Source organism: Anser anser (genome assembly GCF_964211835.1).
Source record: "Anser anser genome assembly, chromosome: 36".
Classification (NCBI taxonomy): domain Eukaryota; kingdom Metazoa; phylum Chordata; class Aves; order Anseriformes; family Anatidae; genus Anser; species Anser anser.
In genome coordinates, this window is record NC_139757.1 from 176,789 (window position 1) to 201,476 (window position 24,688).

A 24,688-nucleotide genomic window follows, 5' to 3' on the forward strand; every position below is an offset into this window, starting at 1 on the left:
GGCAGGGACCCCAAAACCAATGATGTGGGGTTGGTGGGGACATGGGGCTGATGGGGACATGGGGCTGTTGGGGACGTGGGGCTGATGGGGACGTGGGGCAGCAGGGATCCCAAAACCCATGACGTGGGGTTGATGGGGACATGGGGCTGACGGGGACACGGAATGGCAGGGACCCCAAAACCAATGATGTGGGGTTGGTGGGGACATGGGGCTGATGGGGACAAGGGGCTGATGGGGATTTGGGGACAGGGGCACATGGGGGCATATGGGGACATTGGGGGACATGGGAATATTTGGGGACATGAAGGGGCCAGTCTGGGTACAGTGCCTGGCCAGACAGCTCCCCTTGTCCCCCCTCCCCTTGTCACCCCTCCCCCTGTCCCCTTGTCCCCCTCCAACCCAACCAGTGGGCCCCACCGATCCCTCCCTCGCCCTTTTAACACCCCCCCACCCATATACCCGCCCCAAGCACGTGACCGGAAGCGGAAGCCGCTCCGAAGGCGGGACGAGGCGGGGCCTTGAGCGGCGCCCGGCGGCTGCGCGCGGGGGGGGGGGGGCGCCCAGGGCCGGGGGCTGGGCCTGGGGCGGCCCCGCCATGGTGAGGGGGGGCCTGGGGGGGTCGGGGGGGGGGGGCTTTGGGGCCTGGGGGGGGTCCAGAGGGGGCTCGGGGGGCGTCCAAGGGGCTTGGGGGGGGCTCTGGTTGGGCCGGGGGGGGGTCCGGGAGAGGCCTGGGGGGGGCTTTGGGGCCTGGGGGGGGCTTTGGGGCCTGGGGGGGGCTTTGGGGCCTTGGGGGGGTCCAGAAGGGGCCTGAGGGGGGTTCAGTTGGGCCTGGGGGGGCTCCAGGGCTGGGCTTTGGGGCCTGGGGGGGTCCAAGGCAGGCCTGGGGGGGCCTTTGGGGTCTGGGGGGGGGTCTAGAAGAGGCCTGGGGGGTTCCAGTTGGGTCTGGGGGGGCTCCGGGGCTGGGCTTTGGGGCCTGGGGGAGGTCCAAAAGGGGTCTGGGGGGGCTCCGGGGGGGGCTCCATTTGGGTCTGGGGGGCTCCAGGGCTCCTGGGCTCAGTTTTAGGGTCTGGGGGGGGCCCCAGTTGGGTCTGGAGGAGTCCAGTTGTGTCGGGGGGGGGGGGGGGGGGGCTCCAGGCTGTGCATGGGGGGCTCCGGGTCAAGCCCTGTGACGGGGGGGGGGGGGGCTCTGTCCCCGTTTATTCCCTTTTATTTAATTTTGGGGGGATTTTTTTCGCCCCCCCCCCCCCCCCCCACCCCCAGGCGGCGGCGCTGGACCTGAGGTCGAAGGAGGAGAAGGACGCAGAGCTGGACAAGCGCATCGAGGCGCTGCGCAAGAAGAACGAGGCCCTCATCCGGCGCTACCAGGTCCAGACCCCCCCCCCCGATACCTCCGAGACCCCCCCCCAAATCCGAGAACCCCCCCTGTGCCCCCCCCTTCCTCTTTAATCCCACCAGATTAGCACCACGAGGCCGCTTAATCCGGGATTAAGCCATGGGGACGCGTCCTTGGCGCCCCTATAAAACCCTTTAGGGTTTCGAGGCGGGGGGGGGGGGGCTGCTTTATTTTGGGGTGGGGGCTGCTGATGGCCCCCCATTCTTTTTTTGACCCCCCCCAGGAGATCGAGGAGGACCGGAGGCGAGCGGAGCAGGAGGGGGTGGCGGTGACGGCGCCGCGGCACCGGCGGCCCCCCGAGCCCGAGCGGCGCCAGGGGCATAAGGAGGGGGGGCTCGGGGTAAGGGGGGGGTCCTGAGGGGGTTTGGGGGGGGATTATGGAAGATTTGGGGGGGGTCTGGGGGGGATTTGGGGGGGTCCTGAGGGGTTGGGGGGGGTCCTGGGGGGATCTGGGGGGGCCTCGGGGTGAGTGGGGTTCGGGGAGGATCTGGGGGGGGTCCTGAGGGGATTTGGGGGGGGATTATGGAAGATTTGGGGGGGGGTCCGAGGGAGTTTGGGGGGGGGTCCTGAGGGGTTTGGGGGGAATATGGAAGATTTGGGGGGGCCTGGGGGGGTTGGGGGAGATTTGGGTTCCTGAGGGGTTTGGGGGGGTCCTGAGGGGTTTTGGGGGGGGGAATATGGAAGATTTGGGGGGGTCTGAGGGAGTTTGGGGGGGTTTTGAGGGGTTGGGGGGGATTTGGGGGGGTCCTGAGGGGTCTAGGGAGGGATATGGAAGGTTTGGGGGGGGAATATGGAGGGTGGGGGGGCTTTCAGGGGGTCCTGAGGGGTTTGGGGGAGTCCTGAGGGGTTTGGAGAGGGTCCTGGGGGGGGTCTGGGGGTGAGTGGGGGTCCTGGGGTGCTTGGGGGAGGTCCGGGGGGGGTCTGAGGGTTAGGGGGGGGTCTTGGGGTGAGTGGGGTCCTGAGGGGTTTGGGGTGGGATCTGAGTGGGTTTGGGGGGGTCTTGGGGTGAGTGGGGGATTTGGGGGAGGGTCCTGGGGGTTTGGAGGGGGTCTTGGGGCATTTGGGGGGGGTCTTGGGGTGAGTGGGGGGTTTGGGGGGGGGGTCCTGTTTTTTTGGGGGGGAGAATTCTGGGGTTTGGGGGGGGGCTGGAAGTTTTGGGGGGCTCTTTAGGGTCACTTTGTGGGGCCAGGTGATGGGGAAGGGTTTTTTTTTTGGGGGGGGGGGATGCTTTTGGGGTACGGGGCATTTTGGGGCACCGTTCCCCCCTCACCCCCTCTCCCCCCCCCCCCCAGGAGAAGCCGCCGGACCGAGCGGAAGGCCCCCGCCGCCCCCAGACCCCCCCGCGGCGCCGCCGCCGCCCCCCGCCCCTCCGGCCGCCCCCCCCGGGGGAGCCCCCCCCGGCCCCGAGGAGCGCGGTGCCCGCGGGCGGCGCTCGGGGGGCCGGGGGGGGGCGCTTGGGGGGGGGCCAGGGGGCGACGCTGGCCCCGACCGGAAATCCCAGGTGGTTTTAGGGTTTTGGGGGGGGGCTTAAAGGGTTTGGGACCCCCCCCCCCACCCCCAAAAAAAAAATCCCCCCCCCATAGGAATGGGAGGAGCGGCGGCGGCAAAACATCGAGAGGATGAACGAGGAGATGGAGAAAATCGCCGAGTACGAGCGCAACCAGCGGGTGAGCGGGGTCCCCGTCGCGATAGGGCCCCCTCCTGTCGCGACAGGGCTCCTCCGGTCACAACGGGGGCCCCCTGTGGTCACGATAAGGCCCTTGGGTCACGACAGGACCCCTCCAAGGCCCCCTCCTGTCGTGACAGGACCCCCACAGTTGCGACAAGGCCCCTGCTGTCACGACACAACCCCTTCCTGTCACGATAAGGCCCTTCTATCCTGATTGACCTTCTCTTGTCGTGATATGGACACCTGCCTTTATGATAAGGCTTCTCTGGTCACGATACGGCCCCCTCTCGTCGTGACAAGGCCCCTCATGTCACGACAGGACCCTCCTGTGGTCAGGACACAGCCCCCTCCTGTCATGATAAGGCTCCTCCTGTCGTGACAGGGCCCCTGTGGTTGCGACACGGCCCCCTCCTGTCGTGACAAGGCTCCTCCTGTTGCGACGGGATCCCCTCTGGTCACAATACCCTTCTCCCGTCACGATAAGGTCGCGATGGGGCCCCCCTTGTTCGTGATACGGCCCCCTCCCGTCACAATATGGCCCTCTCCCTTTGCGATAAGTCCCCTCCTGTCATGATATGGTCTCCTTTGTCACGACACGGCCCCCTCCCGTCACAATATGGCTCCCTTCCTTTGCGACAAGTTCCTCTTGTCGCGATATGGCCTCCTTTGTCACGACATGGCCCCCTCCCTTTGCGATATGGTCCCCTCTGTCATGACACGGCCCTCTCCCGTCACAATATGGCCCCCCCGTTGCGATATGGCCCCCTCCCGTCGCGACAGTCCCCCCCCCCCCCCCCCAGGACGGCCTGCGGGACCGCAACCCCGTGCGCAGCTTCCTGGACGACCCCCGGCGCCGCGGCCCCGCGCAGGACGAGCGGCACGGGGGCAGCCGCCGGCACGGCCGCAACTGGGGGGGCGCCGACTTCGAGGGCGTGCGGGCCGGCCTGGAGCAGCGCGTGAGTATCCCCCCCGAGGCTTTACGGGGCCAAAAAAAGGAGGATTTGGGTTTTTTTTAAGGTATTTTAACCCCCCCCATCGTAGGGCCGCCGCCGCGCCGCCCCCACCATGACGGGCCGCGAGCGCGCCGAGTACGCGCGCTGGAAGCAGGAGCGCGAGGAGATCGACCGCCAGCGCCTCGCCCGCCACCGGCAGCCCACCGGGCAGTGGCGCCGCGAGTGGGACGCCGACAAGACTGACGGCATGTGGGTGACCCCCCCCCCCGAACCCCAAAACCCCCCCAATTTACCCCAATTTATTTACCCCCCCAGCCCCAACTCATCCCCCCTCCCGCAGGTTCAACGACGCGCCCGACGCCGAGCACGGTGCGATATCACCTTGATTTATTTTTTGGGGGGGGGCACCCCCTTTTTCTTTAAGGGGGGGGCTCTGAGCGGGGCTCGCCCCCCCCCCCAGAGCCCCCCAAGCGCCCCCCCAAGCCCCCCACCTTCGGCGAGTTCCTGCCTGTGCCGCGCAGGAAGCGGCAGGGCCACGGGCGCAGCCCGGGCACCAAACCCTACAGGTGAGTGCGGGGGGGTAATGCCCCCCCTTTTTTACTGCTCCCCTCCCTTTTTCCTGCCCCCCCCCCCAAATTTCTGTCCTCGAGGGGCTCTGATATCGCCCCCCCCCCGCATTTTGCCCCCCCCCAGCATGCACGACGACCGCTGGGAGGAGGAGAAGGAGCCGGCGGCGCAGCCCGGCGGCACCGATGGGAAGGGGGCGCAGGAGGTGAGGCTGAGCCCCCCCCCCCCAAGAAAAAAGCCCCCCCCCCGTTTTTGGGGGGTCTTCCCCCCGTAAAAAAGTGCCCCCAGTTTGCGTGCTCCCCCTCCCCCCCGATAAATCTCCCCCTGGCTTTGGGGGGGACCAGCCATCCACCCCAAAAGCTGCCCCTTTTCTGGGGGGGTCCCCTTTTTGAGAACCCCCCCCAAAAGCTGGCTCCTTTGGGGAACCCCCCCCCCCAAAGCTGCCCCCTTTTAGGGACCCCCCCCCCAAAAGCTGCCCCATTTTGGGGACGCCCCCCCCCCAAACCTGCCCCCTTTTGGGGACACCCCCCCCAAAAGCTGCCCCCTTTTGGGGACACCCCCCCCCCAAAAGCTGCCCCCTTTTGGGGACACCCCCCCCCCAAAAGCTGCCCCCTTTTGGGGACGGGACCCCCCCCTAAAGCTGCCCCCTTTTAGGGACCCCCCCCAAAGCTGCCCCCTTTTGGGGACGCCCCCCCCAAAAGCTGCCCCCTTTTGGTGACCCCCCCAAAAAGCTTCCCCCATTTTTTGGCCCCCCCCAAGCCACCCCCTTTTTTCAGCCCCCTTTTATCACCTCCCCCCAAAGCTGCCCCCTTTTTTTTGGGACCCCAATTTTTTGGGACCCCCCCCTTCCTCTCTGTGTCCCCCCCCCCCCCCAGCTTGAAGCAGCCCCCAGCGGGACCCCCCTGCAGCCCCCCCCCAGCCCCGAGGAGGACGAGGACGAGGATGAGTGGGAGGACGTCAGCGAGGACGACGACGAGGAGGATGAGGAGGACGAGGAAGATGAGGAAGACGACGAAGGCAGCGCCCCCCCCTCACCCGGCAAGGCCGAAGCCCCCCTCAGTGCGTCCCCCCCGTCTCCCCCCGCCGCTCTGCCCCCCCCCAGCCCGGCGGGGGGGGGCTGCCCCCCCCTCAGCCCCCTCTTCCCCCCGCAAGGCCACCGGCCCGTCCGCGACTGGGGCGAGGAGATGGACCTGGCCCCCGCCCCCCCCAGCAGCCTGAGGGGTGCCCCCCCCGCGGCCCCCACCCCGGCAGAACCTGCAGGTAAAATTTAAGGCGGGGGGGGGGGTCACAAATTAGGTGTGTCCCCCCCCCCCCCTTCTTCAGCACATGCTGAGCTGTGGGATATATTTTGTGGGGGGGGGAGGAACCCCCTGATTTGTGCCCCCCCCCCCCCCCACCACCACATTTAGGGTTGAGCCTCACGGAGCAGCTGGGCCCCCCCGGGGGGCTGCAGGGCCCCCCCCAGCCCCCCCCGGACGCGGGGCGCCCCGTGCCCACCCCCCAGCACCCGACACAAGGTGGGGACAGCGACGACGAGGGGGGGGGGGGGGTGTAACACCACCACGCCGCCTCCCCCAATTTAAGGGGGGGGCTCTAACGACCCCCCCCCCATTTTATTCCTCTCCCCCGCCCCCCCCAGAAGCTGCGCTGCAGGACCCCGAGGGCCCCCCCCCCGGCACGGTGGAGATCACCGACTTCCAGCGGGTGCGTTTCCGTAAGCGCTCGCCCCCCCCGGCCGCCAGCTGACTGTCCCGTCCGTCTGTCCGTCCGTCCTCCTGCATGCCTCGGACACGGACCCTCTCTCACTCTGGGGGGGGGGCTTCTGGCTTTATTTTTCACGGGGGGGGGGGGGGGCTTGCTTGCTGTATGGCTGTCTGTCCGTCCGTCTGTCCCGCATTAAACTTTTGCCTCCCCCCACGCAGCCCTGAGGTCGCCGCCGCAGCTCCTGTTTCCTGTCGTGTGTCCCCCCCCTCCCCCTACAAAAATTGGGGGGGTGGGGGGGCTCCCCCAAATGTCGTGCCTGGTTTTAGGGTCCTCGTGTTCATTTTGAGGTCCCTGTCCCCCCCTCCTTCAAGGCCCTGGAGCTGGGGGGGGAGCAGTTGATTCCCCCCCCCCCCAGATGTTGCCCTGTTTTTTTTGTTTGTTTGTTTTTTTTGGGGGGGGGGATTTGTAAAATAAATCTCAAAAAAGCCGCTGCGCCTGGTCCCTGGTGCTGGGTCCCCCCCCACCCCGCAATGAAGGTGGGCCTCGTGGGGGGGTCCGTGTCCACTGAGGAGGAGGAGTGGGGTGAAATGAGAAGATTTGGGGTGAAAAGAGAAGATTTTGGGGCCCTGGGGAGATCTGGGAGTGAAATGAGAAGATTTGGAGTCCTGGGGAGGGATTTGGGGTGAAATGAGAAGATTTTTGGGGCTCGGGGGGGGGATTTGGGGGTGAACTGAGAAGATTTTGGGGTTCTGAGAGGGGGAGATTTGGGGATGAAATGAGGAAATTTGGGGTCCTGGGTGGAGATTTGGGGGTGAAATTAGAAGATTTGGGGGCCCCATGGGGAGTTTGGGGGGGGTGAAATGAGATTTTGGAGCCCTTGAGAGAATTTGAGGGTGAAACAAGGAGATTTGGGGCTTGGGCTGGGGTGAGAGGAGGAGAACTAGGGCTCTGGGGGAGGTTTTGGGGTGAAAGGAGGAGAATTGGGGCCCGGGGGGTGCTTGGGGGGCAGCGGCTGGGTGCAGCGCCCCCAGCGATGGGACACGGACGGGACCAGGATGCTCAGGGCACCACCTCGGAATTCCTACAAAAAAATAAATTAAAAAAAAAAAAAAAGGATTTGGGGTTTCACCACCCTGTTTCCTCCCATTTCGGGTCGCCACCCCACCCAGCACCGGTGGCCCCGCTCCTTTCCCACTGCTGCCACCGCTTCCTCTTCACTGCCGGTATAAAACCGCGCCGCCCCACGGCCCCGTCCTTTGCCGTCAGCACCGGGAGAGCGGCCGCAGCCCGCGGGGACCAGGTGAGCCCCCAAAATCCAGACCCCGACCCCGGTGGGTTCCCAGATTTTCCCCTGGGTGGGCTCCGTCCCTCTCCGCGCACGCCGGGTGCTCCCGGTGGAGCCTCTTGGCTGCGTCGCGGTGCTTGCAGGCACCGAATCCCCTCCCTATAGGCACCGAATCCCCTATAGGCACCAAATCTCCTCTCCATGGTTGCGTGGTGGTCAACCCAGCTCTTCCCCGGGGTCTCCTGCTCCACATCGCGCCCTCCTCCTCGCCCTGGGGTCCCATCCCCGGCTCCAAGGGCCCGAACCCCCCCAGTAGCCCCCCGGGGAAGATGCCCCGGTGTTTCCTCACCCGGCCGCTTGCATAAGGCAGGAGGAAGGAGAAGGGCTCGCCAAGGAAATGGGGAAATCGCGGGTTCCTTGGTGACGGCGAGGGCGGCGAGCGGCTGGAGGCTCTTGTGCAACGCTGGCTTCTTGGGGTGCCGCTGGCCCCGTGGAAGAGCAGCTCTGTAGGGTCAGACAGAGAAAGGCGGCTCCGTAGGGTTGGAAGAGGCATGGCATCGCCGTAGGGTTGGATTGAGGAGGACATCTCTGTAGGGTTAGAAGGGGAAGGGCATCTTTGTAGGGTTGGAAGGGCATCTTTGTAGGGTTGGGCGGAGAAGGGAGGCTCCGTAGGGTTGGAAGGGGAAGGGCAGCCCCATAGGGTTTGAAGGGCATCTCCATAGGGTTGGAAGGGGAAGGGCGGCTCCGTAGGGTTGGATGGGGAAGGGCATCTCCGTAGGGTTGGAAGAGGCATGGCATCGCCGTAGGATTGGATGGGGAAGGGCATCTCCATAGGGTTGGAAGAGGCATGGCATCACTGTAGGGTTGGATTGAGGAAGACATCTCCGTAGGGTTGGATGGGGAAGGGCAGCTCCATGGGATTGGAAGGGGAAGGGGAAGGGCATCTTTGTAGGGTTGGGCAGGGAAGGGCGGCTCCGTAGGGTTGGAAGAGCTTCTCTGTAGGGATGGATGGAGAAGGGAGGCTCCGTAGGGTTGGAAGGGGAAGGGCATCTCCATAGGGTTGGGAGGGGAAGGGCAGCTCCTGGGTCCTCCCCGCATGGGTGGAGAGGTCCCTCAGTTGGAGGAGGGCGTGAAGATGAGGGGTAGGGTGGGGTGGGGTTGGGTTGGGTTGGACGCGACCCTCGGAGATCTCCCAGCCCCTGCCGCGATCCTCCACCAGATCGCACTGCCCGACGCCCCGTCCGACCCAAACCTCTCCTTTTTCAGCCTAAAACCTTACCCCTTGACCGGTGCAGCCTTCTCCACCTGGAGAAGCGTTTCTTCCAAGGTTTCCTGGAAGCCCCTTTCGATATTAAGGGCCACCATGAGATGTCCCTGCACCCTGCTCGTGGTGGGGACGTGTCCTACGGGGGGACCCCGAGGTAGAAGTCCTCGTCCCACCACCACGTCGCTTCTCACCCGCCTAACGGGGTTTGCTCCTAGGTTGCAACCGGGTGCACGATGGACTTCCAGAGCTACAACTACTCCAATTACTCCGACCTGGAGGACTACAACTTCCAAGACTTTGGCGACTATGAGGTCCCCACCAGCCACCGCGCCATCCTGGCGCTCTACACCGTCATCTTCCTCCTGGGTGTGCTGGGCAACGCCGCCGTCATCTGGGTGAGCGGCTTCGAGCTGCGGCGCACGGTCAACGGCGTCTGGTTCCTCAACCTGGCGGTGGCCGACCTCCTCTGCTGCCTGGCCTTGCCCTTCCTGGCCCTCCCACTGACCCAGGACCACCACTGGCCCTTGGGGAGCTTCGCCTGCAAGCTCGTGCCCTCCCTCACCATCCTCAACATGTTCGCCAGCGTCTTGCTCCTGACGGCCATCAGCGCCGACCGCTGCGCCCTGGTGATGCGGCCGGTGTGGTGCCAGAACCACCGGACTCTGGCGATGGCCCGGGGGGCTTGCGCGGCCGCGTGGGTGCTGGCTGTCCTCTTCACCCTCCCCTCCTTCATTTTCCGCACCCTGCGCCGCGAATCCTTCTCCGAGAAGACGACGTGCGTCTTGAGCTACACAATGGTCGAGCAGCACCAGCGCCTCACCGAGCTCCTCAACGCCATCTTCCGCTTTGTCTTCGGCTTCCTTGTGCCCTTCGTGGTCATCACCAGCTGCTACGGGCTGCTGCTGGCCCGCGTCCACAGCAAGCGCTTCGCCCGCTCGAAGAAGGCCACCAGGCTCGTCCTGGTGGTCATCGTCAGCTTCTTCGCCTGCTGGCTGCCCTTCCACGTGGTGGGGCTCATCCTGGCCTCCACCCCGTCTCAGAGCACCTCGTTCAAGGGCGTGGCGGTGGTGGTGGACCCCGTGGCCACCGGCGTGGCGTACATCAACAGCTGCATCAACCCCATCATCTACATGGTGATGGGCCAGGACTTCAAGGGCAAGTGCCAGCGCTCCTGGCGCGCCGTGCTGCGTGGCGTGATGAGCGAGGACCTCTCCGGCAGCACCCTGGGCGACAGCCACATGAAGACCAAGTCAACCGTGGACGACCACAGCGTCAGCACCACCGTGTGACCTCCTGCACGAGGCCACCGCCTTCTCCTCCTCTCCTGGGGGGTCCGGGTGGGACTCGAATCTACAAGGGGAAGCGTCCATCATCCCCTATCCTTTTTTCCAGAGTGGGGAAGCTGGAGGGTCAAAGCAGCCCACGTCTTGACCTTGTGGACCTTCTGGAGGCTCTCCCAGAGGCCATCACACTCCAGATTCCTGGAGCTGCCGCCTTCTCCTCCAATCCTGGACCCTGCGCCCCACTCTCAGCCCCATAAAAACCACCTGAAGCCCTCCCCGCCCCCCGTCCCCGTGGGTCAGTGAGCTCTGAGGTGAGGCTGAGCCTCCCTGAGCCTCCTCCCGTTGGGCTAAATCCACCCCAAAGTGCTGGGGCGCGGCGTGCCCCACCAAAAGGGGGTCACCTCCTTTGCCCCAGCCACCTCAGCCCCGTGCCTTTGCCGTAGCCGCGTCCAACATCGCCAATAAATCGCCGAGCCGCTGCGGGTTGTGTCCCCTCGAGGTGTTTGTTGGGTTGCTCTCCTTGGGGTCTCCACAGGTTGCTTTTTGGGGTTCTTCTTGGAGTTCTTCTCCAAGGGCTTGTCCATGGGTTGCTCCTCAGGGTTGCTCCTTAAGTGGCTTTTTGGGGTTCTTGGGATTCTTCAAGGGTTGCCCCTTGGGGTTGCTCCTTGAGCTGGTTCTTGGCGTTCTCCATGGGTTGCTCCTCAGGGTTACTCCTTAAGCTGCTCTTTGGGGTTCACCTTGGGTTTCTCTCTGGGGTTCTCCAGGGGTTACCCCTTGGGGTTGCTCCTTGAACTGCTTTTTGGGGTTCTCCTTGGGGTTGCTCCTTGAGCTGCTCTTTGGGGTTTACCTTGGGATTCTCCATGGGTTTCTCCTTGAGCTGCTCGTTGGAGTTTCTCCCCGGGGAGGGTGATGCAGCCCCGGGGCTCCTCCACCCCATCAGGGCTCCTCCACCCCTGGATGACTCAGGGCACGCGTGGGTGTGGCGGGGAGGGACGCAGCTCGTGGGATCCTGCCGGGAACGGCGGTGGTGTTGTGAGCTCCGGGAGCATTCTTGGGGGGTAAGTTGGCACCCAAAATCCTAAAAATTCAAAAAAACAAACAACCAAAAAAAAAAAACCATGGCCGGGGGTGTTCTGGCTCCTATAAAGCATTGAGCAAGACCTGCTCCCGCAGTTCTCCTTTTTGGGAGGATTTTTGCTGCCAGGGCAACTTTTTGGGGCCGGATGACGCAAAGGTCCCATCCCACTGCCCGGAGGTTGCTCAAGCTCCTCGTTCCGGAGGGGACAGATCCTGACCTGTGGTCAGAAAGGTCCTCGTCGTGGTGGCAGCGGTGGAGACGTCTCCGAGGCGCCCCTCGCTCCACCTGGGGTGACTCCGGTGGGGACACGAGCGGAGGATGACGTCTTCGTGGGACCTCGGCACCGACTACGCCGACCTCGAGCTCAACTTCACTGCCCCGGCTTTCGAGGAGGCCCCGGGGCTGCCCCCCGGCACCGGGGCAGCTTTGGGGCTGGACGCCCTGGCTTTTCTCCTGGGGGTCCCAGGGAACATCGCCGTCATCTGGGTGAGCAGCGTCGCCCTCCGGCGCACGGTCAACGGCATCTGGTTCCTCAACCTGGCGGTGGCCGACCTCCTCTGCTGCCTGGCCTTGCCCTTCCTGGCCCTCCCGCTGACCCAGGACCACCACTGGCCCTTGGGGAGCTTCGCCTGCAAGCTCGTGCCCTCCCTCACCATCCTCAACATGTTCACCAGCGTCTTGCTCCTGACGGCCATCAGCGCCGACCGCTGCGCCGTGGCGACGCGCTGGTGGCACCGGACTCCCCGGACGGCGCGGCGGATCAGCGGGGCCGTGTGGGTGCTGGCCTCCCTCCTCAGCATCCCCTCCTTCGTCCTCCGCACCCTGCGCCGCGACCCCTTCTCTGAGAAGGCGACGTGCGTTTTGGACTACGCGGCGGTTGGCCGCGGTGCCGAGCTCGCCCTCGCCGCCCTCCGCCTCTTTGCCGGCTTCGTCGGCCCCGTGGTGGCCATGGCGGGCTGCTACGGGTGGCTGCTGGCCCGCGGCCACCCCGCCACGCGGCCGGTGACCACCGTGGTGGCCTTGGTGGGCTGCTTCTTCGCCTGCTGGTTGCCCTACCACGCCGTCCTGGTGGCCTTGGCGCTCCATGCGCCCGGCGTGGCGCCCTACAAGCGGGCCTTGGGCGCCCAACCGTTGGCCATCGCCTTCGCCCACCTCAACGGCGCCCTCAACCCCCTCCTCTACGTGCTGCTGGGCCGGGGGCGTGCCCGCTCCCTGGGGGGGCGCCTGGCGTGGGTGCTGCGGGACGGGGACCCCCCCGGTGACCCCAGCCCTTGTACCACCGAGGACATGGTGTAGCGGTCAATAAAGGGTGGTTGTGAGCTGGGGGGATTGTCCCTGGGGGGGGGGGGGGGGGTAGGTGGGGGGAAGGAAAGGGTGATGGGGGGGTTGTCCCTGAGGGGACAGGGGTTGGGGACAGTGGGGGACAATGGGGATGGATGAGGACGGTGGGGTTGGTTGGGGACAATGGGGATGGTTGGAGATGGTTGGGGACAGTGGGGGTGGACAGGGACAATGGGGGGCACTGGAGATGGGTGGGGACAATAGGGATGGTTGGGGACAGTGGGGAACAATGGGGGTGGATGGGGGAAATGGGGGACAATGGGGATGGTTGGAAATGGGTGGGGACACTGGGGGACAACAGGGATGGATGGGGACAGTGGGGGATAGAGAGGGACAAGGGGGACAGTTGGGGGGCAACGGGGATGGTTGGGGACAATGAGGACAGTTGGGAAAATTTGGGGGACAATGGGGACAGTCGGGGACAGTGGGGACCAGGGGGGTGGTTGGGGACAATGGGGACAACGAGGACACGTGGGGTCAACGGGGACAGTGGGGGGAAAACAGGGGTGGTTGGGGACACCGGGGTCGACTGGGGACAATGGGGGTGGTTGAGGACATATGGGGACAGTGGGGGACAATGGGGGTGGTTGGGGACAATGGGAACGGTTGGGGACAATGGGGACGGTTGGGGAATAGGGGTGGCTGGGGACAATGGGGACATTTGGGGACATTTGGGGACATTTTAGGACAACGTCGCTGCCGGTGGCACCAGCGTCGGAGCCCTGGAGGAACCGCGGGGCCGCGCCGGGCACGCCCCGCCCCCTCCCCGCCTCGCCCCGCCCCCTCCCCGCCTCGCCCCGCCCCCTCCCCGCCTCGCCCCGCCCCTTCCCCGCCTCGCCCCGCCCCCTCCCCGCCTCGCCCCGCCCCCTCCCCGCCTCGCCCCGCCCCCTCCCCGCCTCGCCCCGCCCCCTCCCCGCCTCGCCCCGCCCCCTCCCCGCCTCGCCCCGCCCCCTCCCCGCCTCGCCCCGCCCCCAGCCACCATCGCCCCGCCCCCATTGGTGGCCACGCCCCCTGGCCACGCCCCTTCCCCCGCCGCGGCGAGGCTCGGGCGCCCACGTGCGGCCTGGCGGGGCCGGGACCGGGACCGGGGCCTGGGGCCTGGGGAACCGGGGCTGGGAGCGGGGCCGGGACCGGGGCTTGGGGGAGCCGGGACCGGGACCGGGACCGGGACCGGGGCCAGGACCGGGGCCGTGATCGGGGCCTGGGGGAGCCGGTACCGGGGCGTGGGGCCTAGGGAAGCCGGTACCGGGGACCACAGAGGCAGTGACCGAGGCCTGAGGCTTGGGGGTGCCGGTACCGGGTCCTGGAGGGGCAGGGACGGGGGCTTGGGGGAGCTGGTACTGGGGTGTGGGGCCTGGTGGTGCCGGTACCGGGGCCTGGAGGGACTGGGACCAGGGTCTGGGGGAGCTGGGACCGGCACCGGGGCCTGGGGGTGCCGGTACCGGGTCTTGGAGGGGCAGGGACCGGGGCCTGGGGGAGCCAGGACAGGGGCCTGGGGCATAGGGAAGCCAGTACCAGGGCCTGGAGGGACTGGGACCAGGGCCTGGGGGTGCCGGTACCGGGTCCTGGAGGGGCTGAGGCCTCGGAGAACCGGGCCCGGGCCCTGAAGGAGCCCAGGACCAGGCCCCGAGGCGTGTAGGGTTCGGTCCCGGCGGAGCCGTGATGGAGCCGGAGCCGGACCCCGCTCCTGGTGGGGCCCCGCGGCCGTACCGGTGGGACTGGGACTGCCCGGCGGCTCGGCGCAGGCTGGAGGAGCTCTACTTCCCCCGGCGGGCCTGCCCCGAGGAGAGCCGCGGCTTCTGGGCCTTCTTCGAGCGCCTGCGCCGCTTCCAGAGCCGCCGGCCGGAGCGGGAGCCGGCGCGGGACGGCGACGAGGACCAGCCACCCGCCCGCCGCCTCGGCCTGCCGCGCCGCTACCACCCCCGGCACCGCGTCAACCTGGCGGTGCCGAGCCCCGAGCCGTCCCCGGGCCACCCGCGGGTGCCCCGGGAAGCCCTGAAGGAATTCCTCGACGCCCTCCTGCTCTACTTAGACTTCGGCCAGAAGCGGAGCTTCGCCAAGCTGGCCAAGCTGCAGCGGGAGCGCGAGGCTCTGCCCATCGCCCGGGCTCGCCGGCGGCTCCTGCGGGCCGTGGCCGAGAACCAGGTGGTGGTGGTGGCCGGCGACACCGGCTGCGGCAAGTCCACGCAGGTGCCGCAGTTCCTGCTGGCCGCCGGCTACCGCCGCGTGGCCTGCACCCAGCCGCGCCGCATCGCCTGCGTCTCGCTGGCCAAGCGGGTGGCCTTCGAGAGCCTGCAGCAGTACGGCGACCAGGTGAGCTGGGAGCGGCTGGAGAGACGGCTTGTAAAAAAAAAAAAAAAAAAAGTAGAAAGAAAAAGGTAAAAAAATAAAAAAAAAGGTAAAAGTGAGCGGTTCCGGCACAGCAGAGCGCTTAGAAGGCGACGCGCGGCGCTGCAGCGTTAATATTTGCCTAAAACACTCCGCCTTGGAGCATTATTGGAGACAATTTTTAGAAAAAAGAAAAAAAAAAGGAAGGAAAAAGGTTAAAAAAAGGTATAAGTAGAAAGTAAAAGGTAAAAAAAAAAAGTAAAAGTGAGCGGTTCCGGCACAGCAGAGCGCTTAGAAGGCGACGTGCGGCGCTGCAGCGTTAATATTTGGCTAAAACGCTCCGCCTGGGAGCATTATCGGAGACAGTGTATTTAAAAAAAAAATGAAAAAGGTTAAAAAAAAAAGGTAAAAGGTAAAAAAAAAACGATATGTAAAAAAAAAACAAGGAAAAAGGTTTAAAAAAAGGTAAAAGTGAGCAGTTCTGGCACAGCAGAGCACTTTGAAGGTGACGTGTGGTGACGCAGCGTTAATATTTACCTAAAACACTCAGCCTGGGAGCATCATCGGAGACGATTTGTAGAAAAAATAGAAAGTAAAAGGTAAAAAAGAAACAATTCGTAAAAAAAAAAAAGAAAAATTGTTGAAAAGGTGAAAGTAGAAAGTAGAAGGTTAAAAACAAGGTAAAAGTGAGCAGTTCTGGCACAGCAGAGAATTAAAATTCCTTTTCGTGTCTTAAAATTGCTTTTAGCATCTTAACCCTGCCTTTTTTTAGTGTCTTAAAGCTCCTTTTGGGACGAATAATTAACGAATAATTAAAGAACCTTCTGCTTGGACGCGGGACGGTCGATCGTCGGCCGTTCCCACCGCCCTACCGCCGGACCGTGACGCCCGGCGAGCGCCGTAAATCCCTTTTTTTCTCTCTTTCTGACCCAATTCTCCTCTCCCTCCCCCCCCAGGTGGGCTACCAGATCCGCTTCGAGAGCAGCCGCTCGCCCGCCACCAGCGTCGTCTTCCTGACCGAGGGGCTGCTGCTGCGGCAGGCGCAGCGGGAGCCGGCGCTGCCCGCCTACGAGGTGATCGTCGCCGACGAGGTCCACGAGCGGCACCTGCACGGAGATTTCCTCCTGGGGGTCCTGCGGCGCCTGCTCCCCGCCCGGCCCGACCTGAAGCTGGTGCTGATGTCGGCCACCATCAACATCCGCCTCTTCTCCGACTATTTCGGGGGCGCCCCCGTGCTGCAGGTGCCCGGGAGGATCTTCCCCATCTCGGTGAGCGGGGTTTCGGGGGTGGAGAGCGCGGTTTTGGGGCTGGATCGGGTGCCAGGGAGGATCTTCCCCATCTCAGTGAGCCCCGAGCGCAATTTTGGGGCTGGAGAGTGTGATTTTGGGGCTGGATCAGGTGCCCGGGAGGATCTTCCCCATCTTTATGGGTGCTGAGCGCAATTTTGGGGCTGGATCAGGTGCCGGGGAGGACCATCCCCATCTCAGGGAGCACCAAGCAAGATTGTGGGGCTGGAGAGCGTGATTTTGGGGCTGGATCATGTGCCCAGGAGGATCTTCCCCATCTTGGTGGGTGCTGAGCGCGATTTTGGGGCTGGATCAGGTGCCCGGGAAGATCTTCCCCATGTCGGTGAGCGTGATTTTGGGGCTGGAGAGCGCAATTTTGGGGCTGGATCAGGTGCTGGGGAGGATCCTCTCCATCTCGGTGAGCCCCAAGTGCAATTTTGGGGCTGGAGAGTGTGATTTTGAGGCTGGATCAGGTGCTGGGGAGGATCTTCCCCATCTTGGTGAGCCCCGAGCATGATTTTGGGGCTGGATCAGGTGCCGGGGAGGATCTTCTCCCTCTCGGGGAGCACAATTTTGGGGCTGGAGAGCGTGATTTTGGGGCTGGATCAGGTGCTGGGGAGGATCTTCCCCATCTCAGTGAGCCCCGAGTGCAATTTTGGGGCTGGAGAGTGTGATTCTGGGGCTGGATCAGGTGCCCGGCAGGATCTTCGCCATCTTTATGGGTGCTGAGCGCGATTTTGGGGCTGGATCAGGTGCCGGGGAGGATCTTCTCCCTCTCGGGGAGCACAATTTTGGGGCTGGAGAGCGTGATTTTGGGGCTGGATCAGGTGCTGGGGAGGATCTTCCCCATCTCAGTGAGCCCCGAGTGCAATTTTGGGGCTGGAGAGTGTGATTCTGGGGCTGGATCAGGTGCCCGGCAGGATCTTCGCCATCTTTATGGGTGCTGAGCGCGATTTTGGGGCTGGATCAGGTGCCGGGGAGGACCATCCCCATCTCAGGGAGCACCAAGCATGATTGTGGGGCTGGAGAGTGTGATTTTGGGGCTGGATCATGTGCCCAGGAGGATCTTCCCCATCTTGGTGGGTGCTGAGCACGATTTTGGGGCTGGATCAGGTGCCCGGGAAGATCTTCCCCATGTCGGTGAGCGTGATTTTGGGGCTGGAGAGCGCAATTTTGGGGCTGGATCAGGTGCTGGGGAGGATCCTCTCCATCTCGGTGAGCCCCAAGTGCAATTTTGGGGCTGGAGAGTGTGATTTTGAGGCTGGATCAGGTGCTGGGGAGGATCTTCCCCATCTTGGTGAGCCCCGAGCATGATTTTGGGGCTGGATCAGGTGCCGGGGAGGATCTTCTCCCTCTCGGGGAGCACAATTTTGGGGCTGGAGAGCGTGATTTTGGGGCTGGATCAGGTGCTGGGGAGGATCTTCCCCATGTCAGTGAGCCCCGAGTGCAATTTTGGGGCTGGAGAGTGTGATTCTGGGGCTGGATCAGGTGCCCGGCAGGATCTTCGCCATCTTTATGGGTGCTGAGCGCGATTTTGGGGCTGGATCAGGTGCCGGGGAGGACCATCCCCATTTCAGGGAGCACCAAGCATGATTGTGGGGCTGGAGAGTGTGATTTTGGGGCTGGATCATGTGCCCAGGAGGATCTTCCCCATCTTGGTGGGTGCTGAGCACGATTTTGGGGCTGGATCAGGTGCCCGGGAAGATCTTCCCCATGTCGGTGAGCGTGATTTTGGGGCTGGAGAGCGCAATTTTGGGGCTGGATCAGGTGCTGGGGAGGATCCTCTCCATCTCGGTGAGCCCCAAGTGCAATTTTGGGGCTGGAGAGTGTGATTTTGAGGCTGGATCAGGTGCTGGGGAGGATCTTCCCCATCTTGGTGAGCCCCGAGCATGATTTTGGGGCTGGATCAGGTGCCGGGGAGGATCTTCTCCCTCTCGGGGAGCACAATTTTGGGGCTGGAGAGCGTGATTTTGGGGCTGGATCAGGTGCTGGGGAGGATCTTCCCCATGTCAGTGAGCCCCGAGTGCAATTTTGGGGCTGGAGAGTGTGATTCTGGGGCTGGATCAGGTGCCCGGCAGGATCTTCGCCATCTTTATGGGTGCTGAGCGCGATTTTGGGGCTGGATCAGGTGCCGGGGAGGACCATCCCCATTTCAGGGAGCACCAAGCATGATTGTGGGGCTGGAGAGTGTGATTTTGGGGCTGGATCATGTGCCCAGGAGGATCTTCCCCATCTTGGTGGGTGCTGAGCGCGATTTTGGGGCTGGATCAGGTGCCCGGGAAGATCTTCCCCATGTCGGTGAGCGTGATTTTGGGGCTGGAGAGCGCAATTTTGGGGCTGGATCAGGTGCTGGGGAGGATCCTCTCCATCTCGGTGAGCCCCAAGTGCAATTTTGGGGCTGGAGAGCGTGATTTTGAGGCTGGATCAGGTGCTGGGGAGGATCTTCCCCATCTCGGTGAGCACCAAGCCTGATTTTAGGGCTGGATCCCGGCTCAGGACCAGCCCCGCACTCCTCACATCCCCGTTTTTTGATTTTTTTTTTTTTTTTATTGCCTCCCCCAGGTTATCTATGAGCCCATCCCCAAGGAGGAGGCGGCGGCGGCGGGGAAACCGGAGCGCCTGGACCCCCGGCCCTACCTGCGGGTGCTGCAGGCCATCGACCACAAGTACCCCCCGGAGGAGCGCGGCGACCTCCTGGTTTTCCTCAGCGGGGTGGCCGAGATCGGCGCCGTGCAGGAGGCGGCGCAGGTCTACGCCGCGCACACGCAGCGCTGGATCGTGCTGCCCCTGCACAGCACCCTCTCCGTCGGCGAGCAGGATAAGGTTGGGCGCCGCGGGGACGCGAGGAGCTTGCGTTTAGACCTGCCCTGACGGAGTGTTGCTGAGCTCCTGGTCCCCCTGCCCTCCTTTTTTTCATCCCTCAGGTGTTCGACGTGCCCCCTCCCGGCGTCCGAAAGTGCATCCTCGCCACCAACATCGCCGAGACCTCGGTGACCATCGACGGCGTGCGCTTCGTGCTGGATTCGGGTGAAGCCTCGCCGGCCTCGGGGGGGAGCCTCCTGCTTCCCCCTGCCCTCCCCTGACCTTCTCCGTCCCTCCAGGGAAGGTGAAGGAGATGAGCTACGACCCCCAGGGCAAGCTCCAGCGCCTGCAGGAGTTCTGGATCAGCCGGGCGAGCGCCGAGCAGCGGAAGGGACGCGCGGGCAGGACGGGGCCCGGTGTCTGCTACCGGCTCTACGCCGAATCCGACTACGACGCCTTTTCCCCCTACCCCGTGCCGGAGATCCAGCGGGTCGCGCTCGATGCTCTGGTCCTCCAGGTAACGGGGTTCCCCCCTTTTTAGGGGGCAGTCGGAGCCCCCAAAACGAGGTGCTTGGGATCTTCGCAGCGTAACCCCTCCCCGGCTGTTCCCTTCCACGAAGCTCTGCGTGCTTCTCCCCCAGGTAAAAAGCATGGGGCTGGGCGACCCCCGGACCTTCCCCTTCCTGGAGCCCCCTCCCGCGGCCAGCCTGGAGACGGCCGTGCGCTACCTGCGGGAGCAGGGGGCCCTGGACGAAGCCGAGGAGCTGACGCCCATCGGGACGCTGCTGGCCCAGCTGCCTGTGGACGTGGTGGTGGGTGAGTGACGGTCAGGGGGTGCACAAAACCCCCCCCAAAACCTCCCTTTTAAGCCCTCGCTGCATCCCTTTCCTCCGTCCCGCAGGCAAAATGCTGGTGCTGGGCGCGCTTTTCGGGCTGGCCGAGCCCACGCTGACGGTGGCGGCGGCGCTGAGCGTGCAGTCGCCCTTCCTGCGCCTCTCCAACGCCAACCCCGACTGCGCCACCGCCCGGCGGCCCCTCGAGAGCCCCCATGGGGACCCCCTGACGCTGCTCAACGCCTTCAACGAGTGGGTGCAGGTGAGGGGGGCGAGGAGATGGTGGGACGGGGCCGGGAAACGGCTCCGTTTTGGGGCCGGTACCGGAACCCGCGGCGTCCCCGTGCAGGTGAAGTCGGAGCGCGGCGGCAGCTCGCGCAAGTGGTGCCGGCGGCGGGGCTTGGAGGAGCATCGGCTCTACGAGGCTGCCAACCTGCGGCGGCAGTTCCAGGTGAGGGCAGGATCCGGCCCCATCGTGAGCTTCGCGTTCTGCGCGACGGAGCCAAATTCACCCTAAACCTTCCCCATTTTTTTTTTTAACCTGCGGGTTCTCAGCGACGCTTCCTCCCCCCAAAACAGGAGCTGCTCCGAGACCACCGGCTGCTGGAGGCGGCCCCCAGCCGGCCCAGCGACAGCTACAGCCGGCAGAGCCGGCACCGGGAGCGCCGCGAGCTGCACCGGCTCTACCGCCGCCACGCCGAGACGCAGGGACGGAAGCGCAAGGTGCTGCGGCTCCAGGACGGCACCGCCGGCTCCTCCGGCGAGGAAGAGGAAGGAGCGGGCGCCGGCGAGCCCGGTGAGCGCAGTGTCGACATCCAGGTGAGCCTTGGCTCCTGTTCCCTCACTCAGGAGGCAGAATCAGGCCCTGACCGAGCTCTCAGCACCTTCTCTGTCCCCGCAGGACGTCAAGTTCAAGCTCCGCCACGACGTGGACGAGCTGCAGGCCGTGTCCGGCTCGGTCCTGTCGCCCTCGCAGCTCGCCCTGCTCAAGCTGGTGCTGTGCAGGGGGCTCTACCCACAGCTGGCCGTGCCCGACGCGCTCAACAACAGCCGCAAGGACTCGGATCAGGTGCGTGTCCCCGTCCGCGATCCACCCCTCGGATTTGGGGGGCTCTGCCCACGCTCCAGCCCCTTTTTTGGGGGCTCTGCAGCGCTCATCCTGCTCTCGCCGCAGATTTTCCACACCAAGAGCAAGCAGGGCGTCGTGCTTCACCCGTCCTGCGTCTTCGCCACCAGCCCGGAGCTGCTGCATGCCAAGGAGGGCAAGGAGCGCGGCGGGACCAAAGGTGGGCGACCCCGATCAGCTTTTTCTGCACCCGTTTCGGGATGGAGAGCCCCTCTGGCATTGGGGTCCAGCAACCCCCCGTTGTTGGGGACGGGGAGAGGCTCAGGACCACCCCTGAGATGCCCCTCGTGTCCTTGCAGAGGACGGGCTGAGCCGCCACCACCAGCTCCTCGCCTTCGTCTCGCTGCTGGAGACCACCAAGCCCTACCTGGTCAACTGCATCCGCGTGCCGGCGCTGCAGGTGGGCTCTCGGTGCTTCCTCCTCCTCCTCCTCTTCCTCTCTACCCCCTCGCAGCCTCTCAAGCCGTCCCCGCCTCGCTCCTCCAGGCTCTGCTGCTCTTCTCCCGCTCGCTGGACACCAACGCGGACTGCACGCGCCTGGTGGCGGACGGCTGGCTGGAGCTCACCCTGCCCGACGCCGCCGCCGCCCTGCGCTTCCTCGCCGCCGCCCTGCAGCTCCGAGCCTCCTGGGAGAAGCTCCTGGACCAGCAGCTGGACCCCGGGGGCGACGAGCCCAGCTCCAGGGACCTCTCCGCGCTCAAACGGGGGCTGCTGGAGTTCCTGGGGATGGAGGTGGGGGGCTGGAGGGGGGGGCGGTCGCGACGCGCGGGGTGCTTCTCGTGGTTTATCGGGGTAAAAGTGAAGGGGAGACGCCACGGGGAGGTGCTGGCGTCGGGGAGCACTGGGGTGGTCCCCGTATAGTATACAGGATACGTATATCCCTAGTAGATATACTATATATACAGCTATATCTTGCTGTATACGTATATGCCTAGTATATATACTATATATATGATCATATCTTACTATATACGCAGTATACGTATATCCCTAGTATATATAATGCATATACAATGATATCTTACTGTATATGCTGTATACATACATCCCTAGTATATATACTATATATACGATTATCTTACTGTATATACAGTATACATATATCCCTAGTATATATACTATATATACGATTATATCTTACTGTATATACAGTATACGTATATCCTTAGGATATATACTATATATACAATTCTATCTTACTGTATACTCAGTATATGTATATCCCTAGTATATATATACTACGTATACAATGATATCTTACTGTATATGCTGTATATATATATATATCCCTAGTGTATATATACTATATATATGATTATATCTTACTGTCTATACAGCATACATTTATATATAGTATATCTACTATGGATATATGATATCTTACTGTTTACACAGTATATGTATATTCCTAGTATATATACTACATACACAATGATATCTTACTGTATATACAGTATATATATATCCCTAGTATATATACTACATATATACAATTTTATCTTACTGTATGCGCTGTATACATACATTCCTAGTATGCATATATTCCATATATACATATATTCCTAGTATATATACTATATATATCTTACTGTCTATACAGTATACATATATCCCTAGTAGATATACTATATATAAGTGATATCTTACTGTATAATACAGTATACATATATCTCTAGTATATATACTATATATACAATTCTATCTTACTGTCTATACAGTATACATATATCCCTAGTAGATATACATACGATTCTACCTTACTGTATATACTGTATACGTATATCCCTAGTAGATATACTATATGTAGGATTCTATCTTACTGTCTATACAGTATACGTATATCCCTAGTCTATATTCTATATATACGACTCTACCTTACTGCATATACTATATACATATATCCCTAGTATATATACTATACATACAGTGATATCTTACCGAGGAGGATCCATCCGAACACCACGACCACTTTTTAATTTGGGGGGGCTCACGGAGCGCCCGCACGGGCTCTGGCCTCCCCCCTGGGGTGCCTCCAGCCTCGACCCCGCGGCGGTGCTCGGTCACGCACCCCCGGGGCTTCGCGTCGGGTTTAAGGCTGGCCCCAGGAGGTTTTCGGGGAGCTCCTCGGCGTGTCCCCCAGCATCTCCTCGTGTCCCCCCCAGGCGCCGTACCGCCTGCGCCAGCTGACGGGGCTGGAGAAGCAAACTCTCTACGTCGGCCCCCAGACCGTGCCCGCGGCCCCCCAGCTCCCGGGGCTCTTCCAGGGCACCGAGCTGAAACCCGACGAGGTGAAAGGTGGCCACAGGGTGACCGAATTCCTCACCTACAACTGCCTGGCCGTGAGTACCCCCTTCTCCCACCCTCTTTTACATCCTCCTGGGGGTGCGTGTCCCATTTCTGTCCTTGTGCCCCCCCCTAGACGGACACAGATCTCTACAGCGAGTGCCTGCAGAGCTTCTGGACGTGTCCCCACTGCGGTCTCCACATGCCCTTCACCCCCCTGGAGCGAATGTGCCACGAGAGCGCCTGCCAGCCCTCCGAGGGTGAGCCCCCGGGGCTGGGACTGGGGACATTTGGGGACAAATTTCCCTGGGGGGGGCGCGGGGGAGGGTTGGTAAAGGGAGAGGGATGGCGGCGATCGTCACCGCGCCCTGAAAATGTGGCACAAAATTAGAGTTTTTGGGGTGGGGATGGAATAAACGGATTTGGGGGATGATCCTTAAAGGGTTTTGGGGCTGATCCTGCACTGTCTGCCCCCGCAGCCCCCCCGGAGGAAGAGGCTGGGAGCTCTTCGAAAACCTCCGCCCTGCACCGGCTCTACCACTGCGACATCTGCCAGCAGGACTTCACCCTCACGCCCACCGAAATCCTCCGGCACAAGAAGCAGCACCGGTGACCCCTGCTCGCTGGGACGCCTGCCCCGAGGGCTTCGGAGCCTCCTGGGGAGGGTGGAGACCCCCAAAATTGGGGGAAACCCCTGCTCCGCTGCCCTTGGTGCCCTTAGAGACATCAGCTGCATCCTCAGGGACATCGTGCGGCTCATCGCTGACACTGTCACATGTCCTCAGGTTGGGAAAACTTGATTTAATTTTTTTTTTGGGGGTGTTAAATATAAATAAATGTGTTTTTTTGAGAAGCTGGGTGCTGTCCTGGAGGTCGGGGGCAGCCAGGGCAGGGTTTTGGGGAAGTTTCCCCTGCCCCGTACTGCTGCACGGCGCGGCGCAGCCAGCATGTGGCACTCCCACACCGCATTTTGTCCCCTGCTTCATCTCCTCCTCTCGCTGCATCGCCGCAAAAGGCACCGACAGGGCCCGTGCCACCACGTCGTGACGTCCCCAAGGCCTCGAGGAGCCTCAAGACTCAAAAACCAACCCCAAAACCCCGCGACACCGCTGATGGGTGACCCGAGCGCCCCTGCCGCGTTACCCTGCGAGGTCTGCTTTCAAGCCGTGGCTGCAAAAATGCCCTTTTTTTGGGGCCGAAAATGGCAATTAATTAAAAATTAAAAGCAATCTGGTGGTATTTTTAGCTCCGTGGCGTGCTGCGTTTTATTTACCAGGAATTAAAAAAAATAACAATCATCGCAGCTTGAGCGACATCGTGACACTTCGGTGTAATGAACTGCTCCCAGAGCAAAGTTTCTTGGGATTTTAATTGGTTTTTTAAGACCTGCAGCTTTTTGTGCAGATTTAACTCTTTCAAGGGCTCCATGGCCATAAAACGGGCGATAGAGGGGAAAAGGAAAAGCCTAGATTATTTTTTTTTTTGCTGGC

General features: G+C 62.8%; 3 protein-coding genes across 3 annotated transcripts; all 3 read left to right on the forward strand.

Annotated features, from left to right (window-relative positions):
• The first annotated feature begins 483 nt into the window (after positions 1–483).
• Positions 484–10,601, forward strand: CCDC9 (coiled-coil domain containing 9). The gene is made up of 17 exons (XM_083815213.1): positions 484–598; positions 1,261–1,365; positions 1,617–1,733; positions 2,564–2,582; positions 2,686–2,894; positions 2,977–3,060; positions 3,863–4,018; positions 4,104–4,264; positions 4,356–4,384; positions 4,476–4,581; positions 4,709–4,787; positions 5,458–5,641; positions 5,735–5,842; positions 5,992–6,099; positions 6,222–6,286; positions 7,401–7,586; positions 9,054–10,601. Exons 1-17 carry the CDS (start codon positions 596–598, stop codon positions 10,125–10,127), a joined length of 2,793 nt encoding a protein of 930 aa, XP_083671339.1. The 5' UTR covers positions 484–595; the 3' UTR covers positions 10,128–10,601.
• Positions 10,602–10,741: 140 nt separating this feature from the next.
• Positions 10,742–12,518, forward strand: LOC310888504 (C5a anaphylatoxin chemotactic receptor 2-like). Its single transcript, XM_083815243.1, has one exon. The coding sequence runs from the start codon at positions 11,518–11,520 to the stop codon at positions 12,493–12,495; it is 978 nt and encodes a 325-aa protein (XP_083671369.1). The 5' UTR covers positions 10,742–11,517; the 3' UTR covers positions 12,496–12,518.
• Positions 12,519–13,582: 1,064 nt separating this feature from the next.
• On the forward strand, positions 13,583–24,443 carry DHX34 (DExH-box helicase 34). Its single transcript, XM_083815244.1, has 16 exons — positions 13,583–14,853; positions 15,825–16,136; positions 18,717–18,977; positions 19,079–19,181; positions 19,256–19,473; positions 19,598–19,772; positions 19,858–20,051; positions 20,139–20,240; positions 20,369–20,608; positions 20,691–20,858; positions 20,964–21,075; positions 21,215–21,315; positions 21,402–21,647; positions 23,078–23,254; positions 23,335–23,458; positions 23,678–24,443. The coding sequence occupies exons 1-16, from the start codon at positions 14,203–14,205 to the stop codon at positions 23,809–23,811; spliced, it is 3,318 nt and encodes a 1,105-aa protein (XP_083671370.1). The 5' UTR covers positions 13,583–14,202; the 3' UTR covers positions 23,812–24,443.
• The last annotated feature ends 245 nt before the right edge of the window (positions 24,444–24,688 follow it).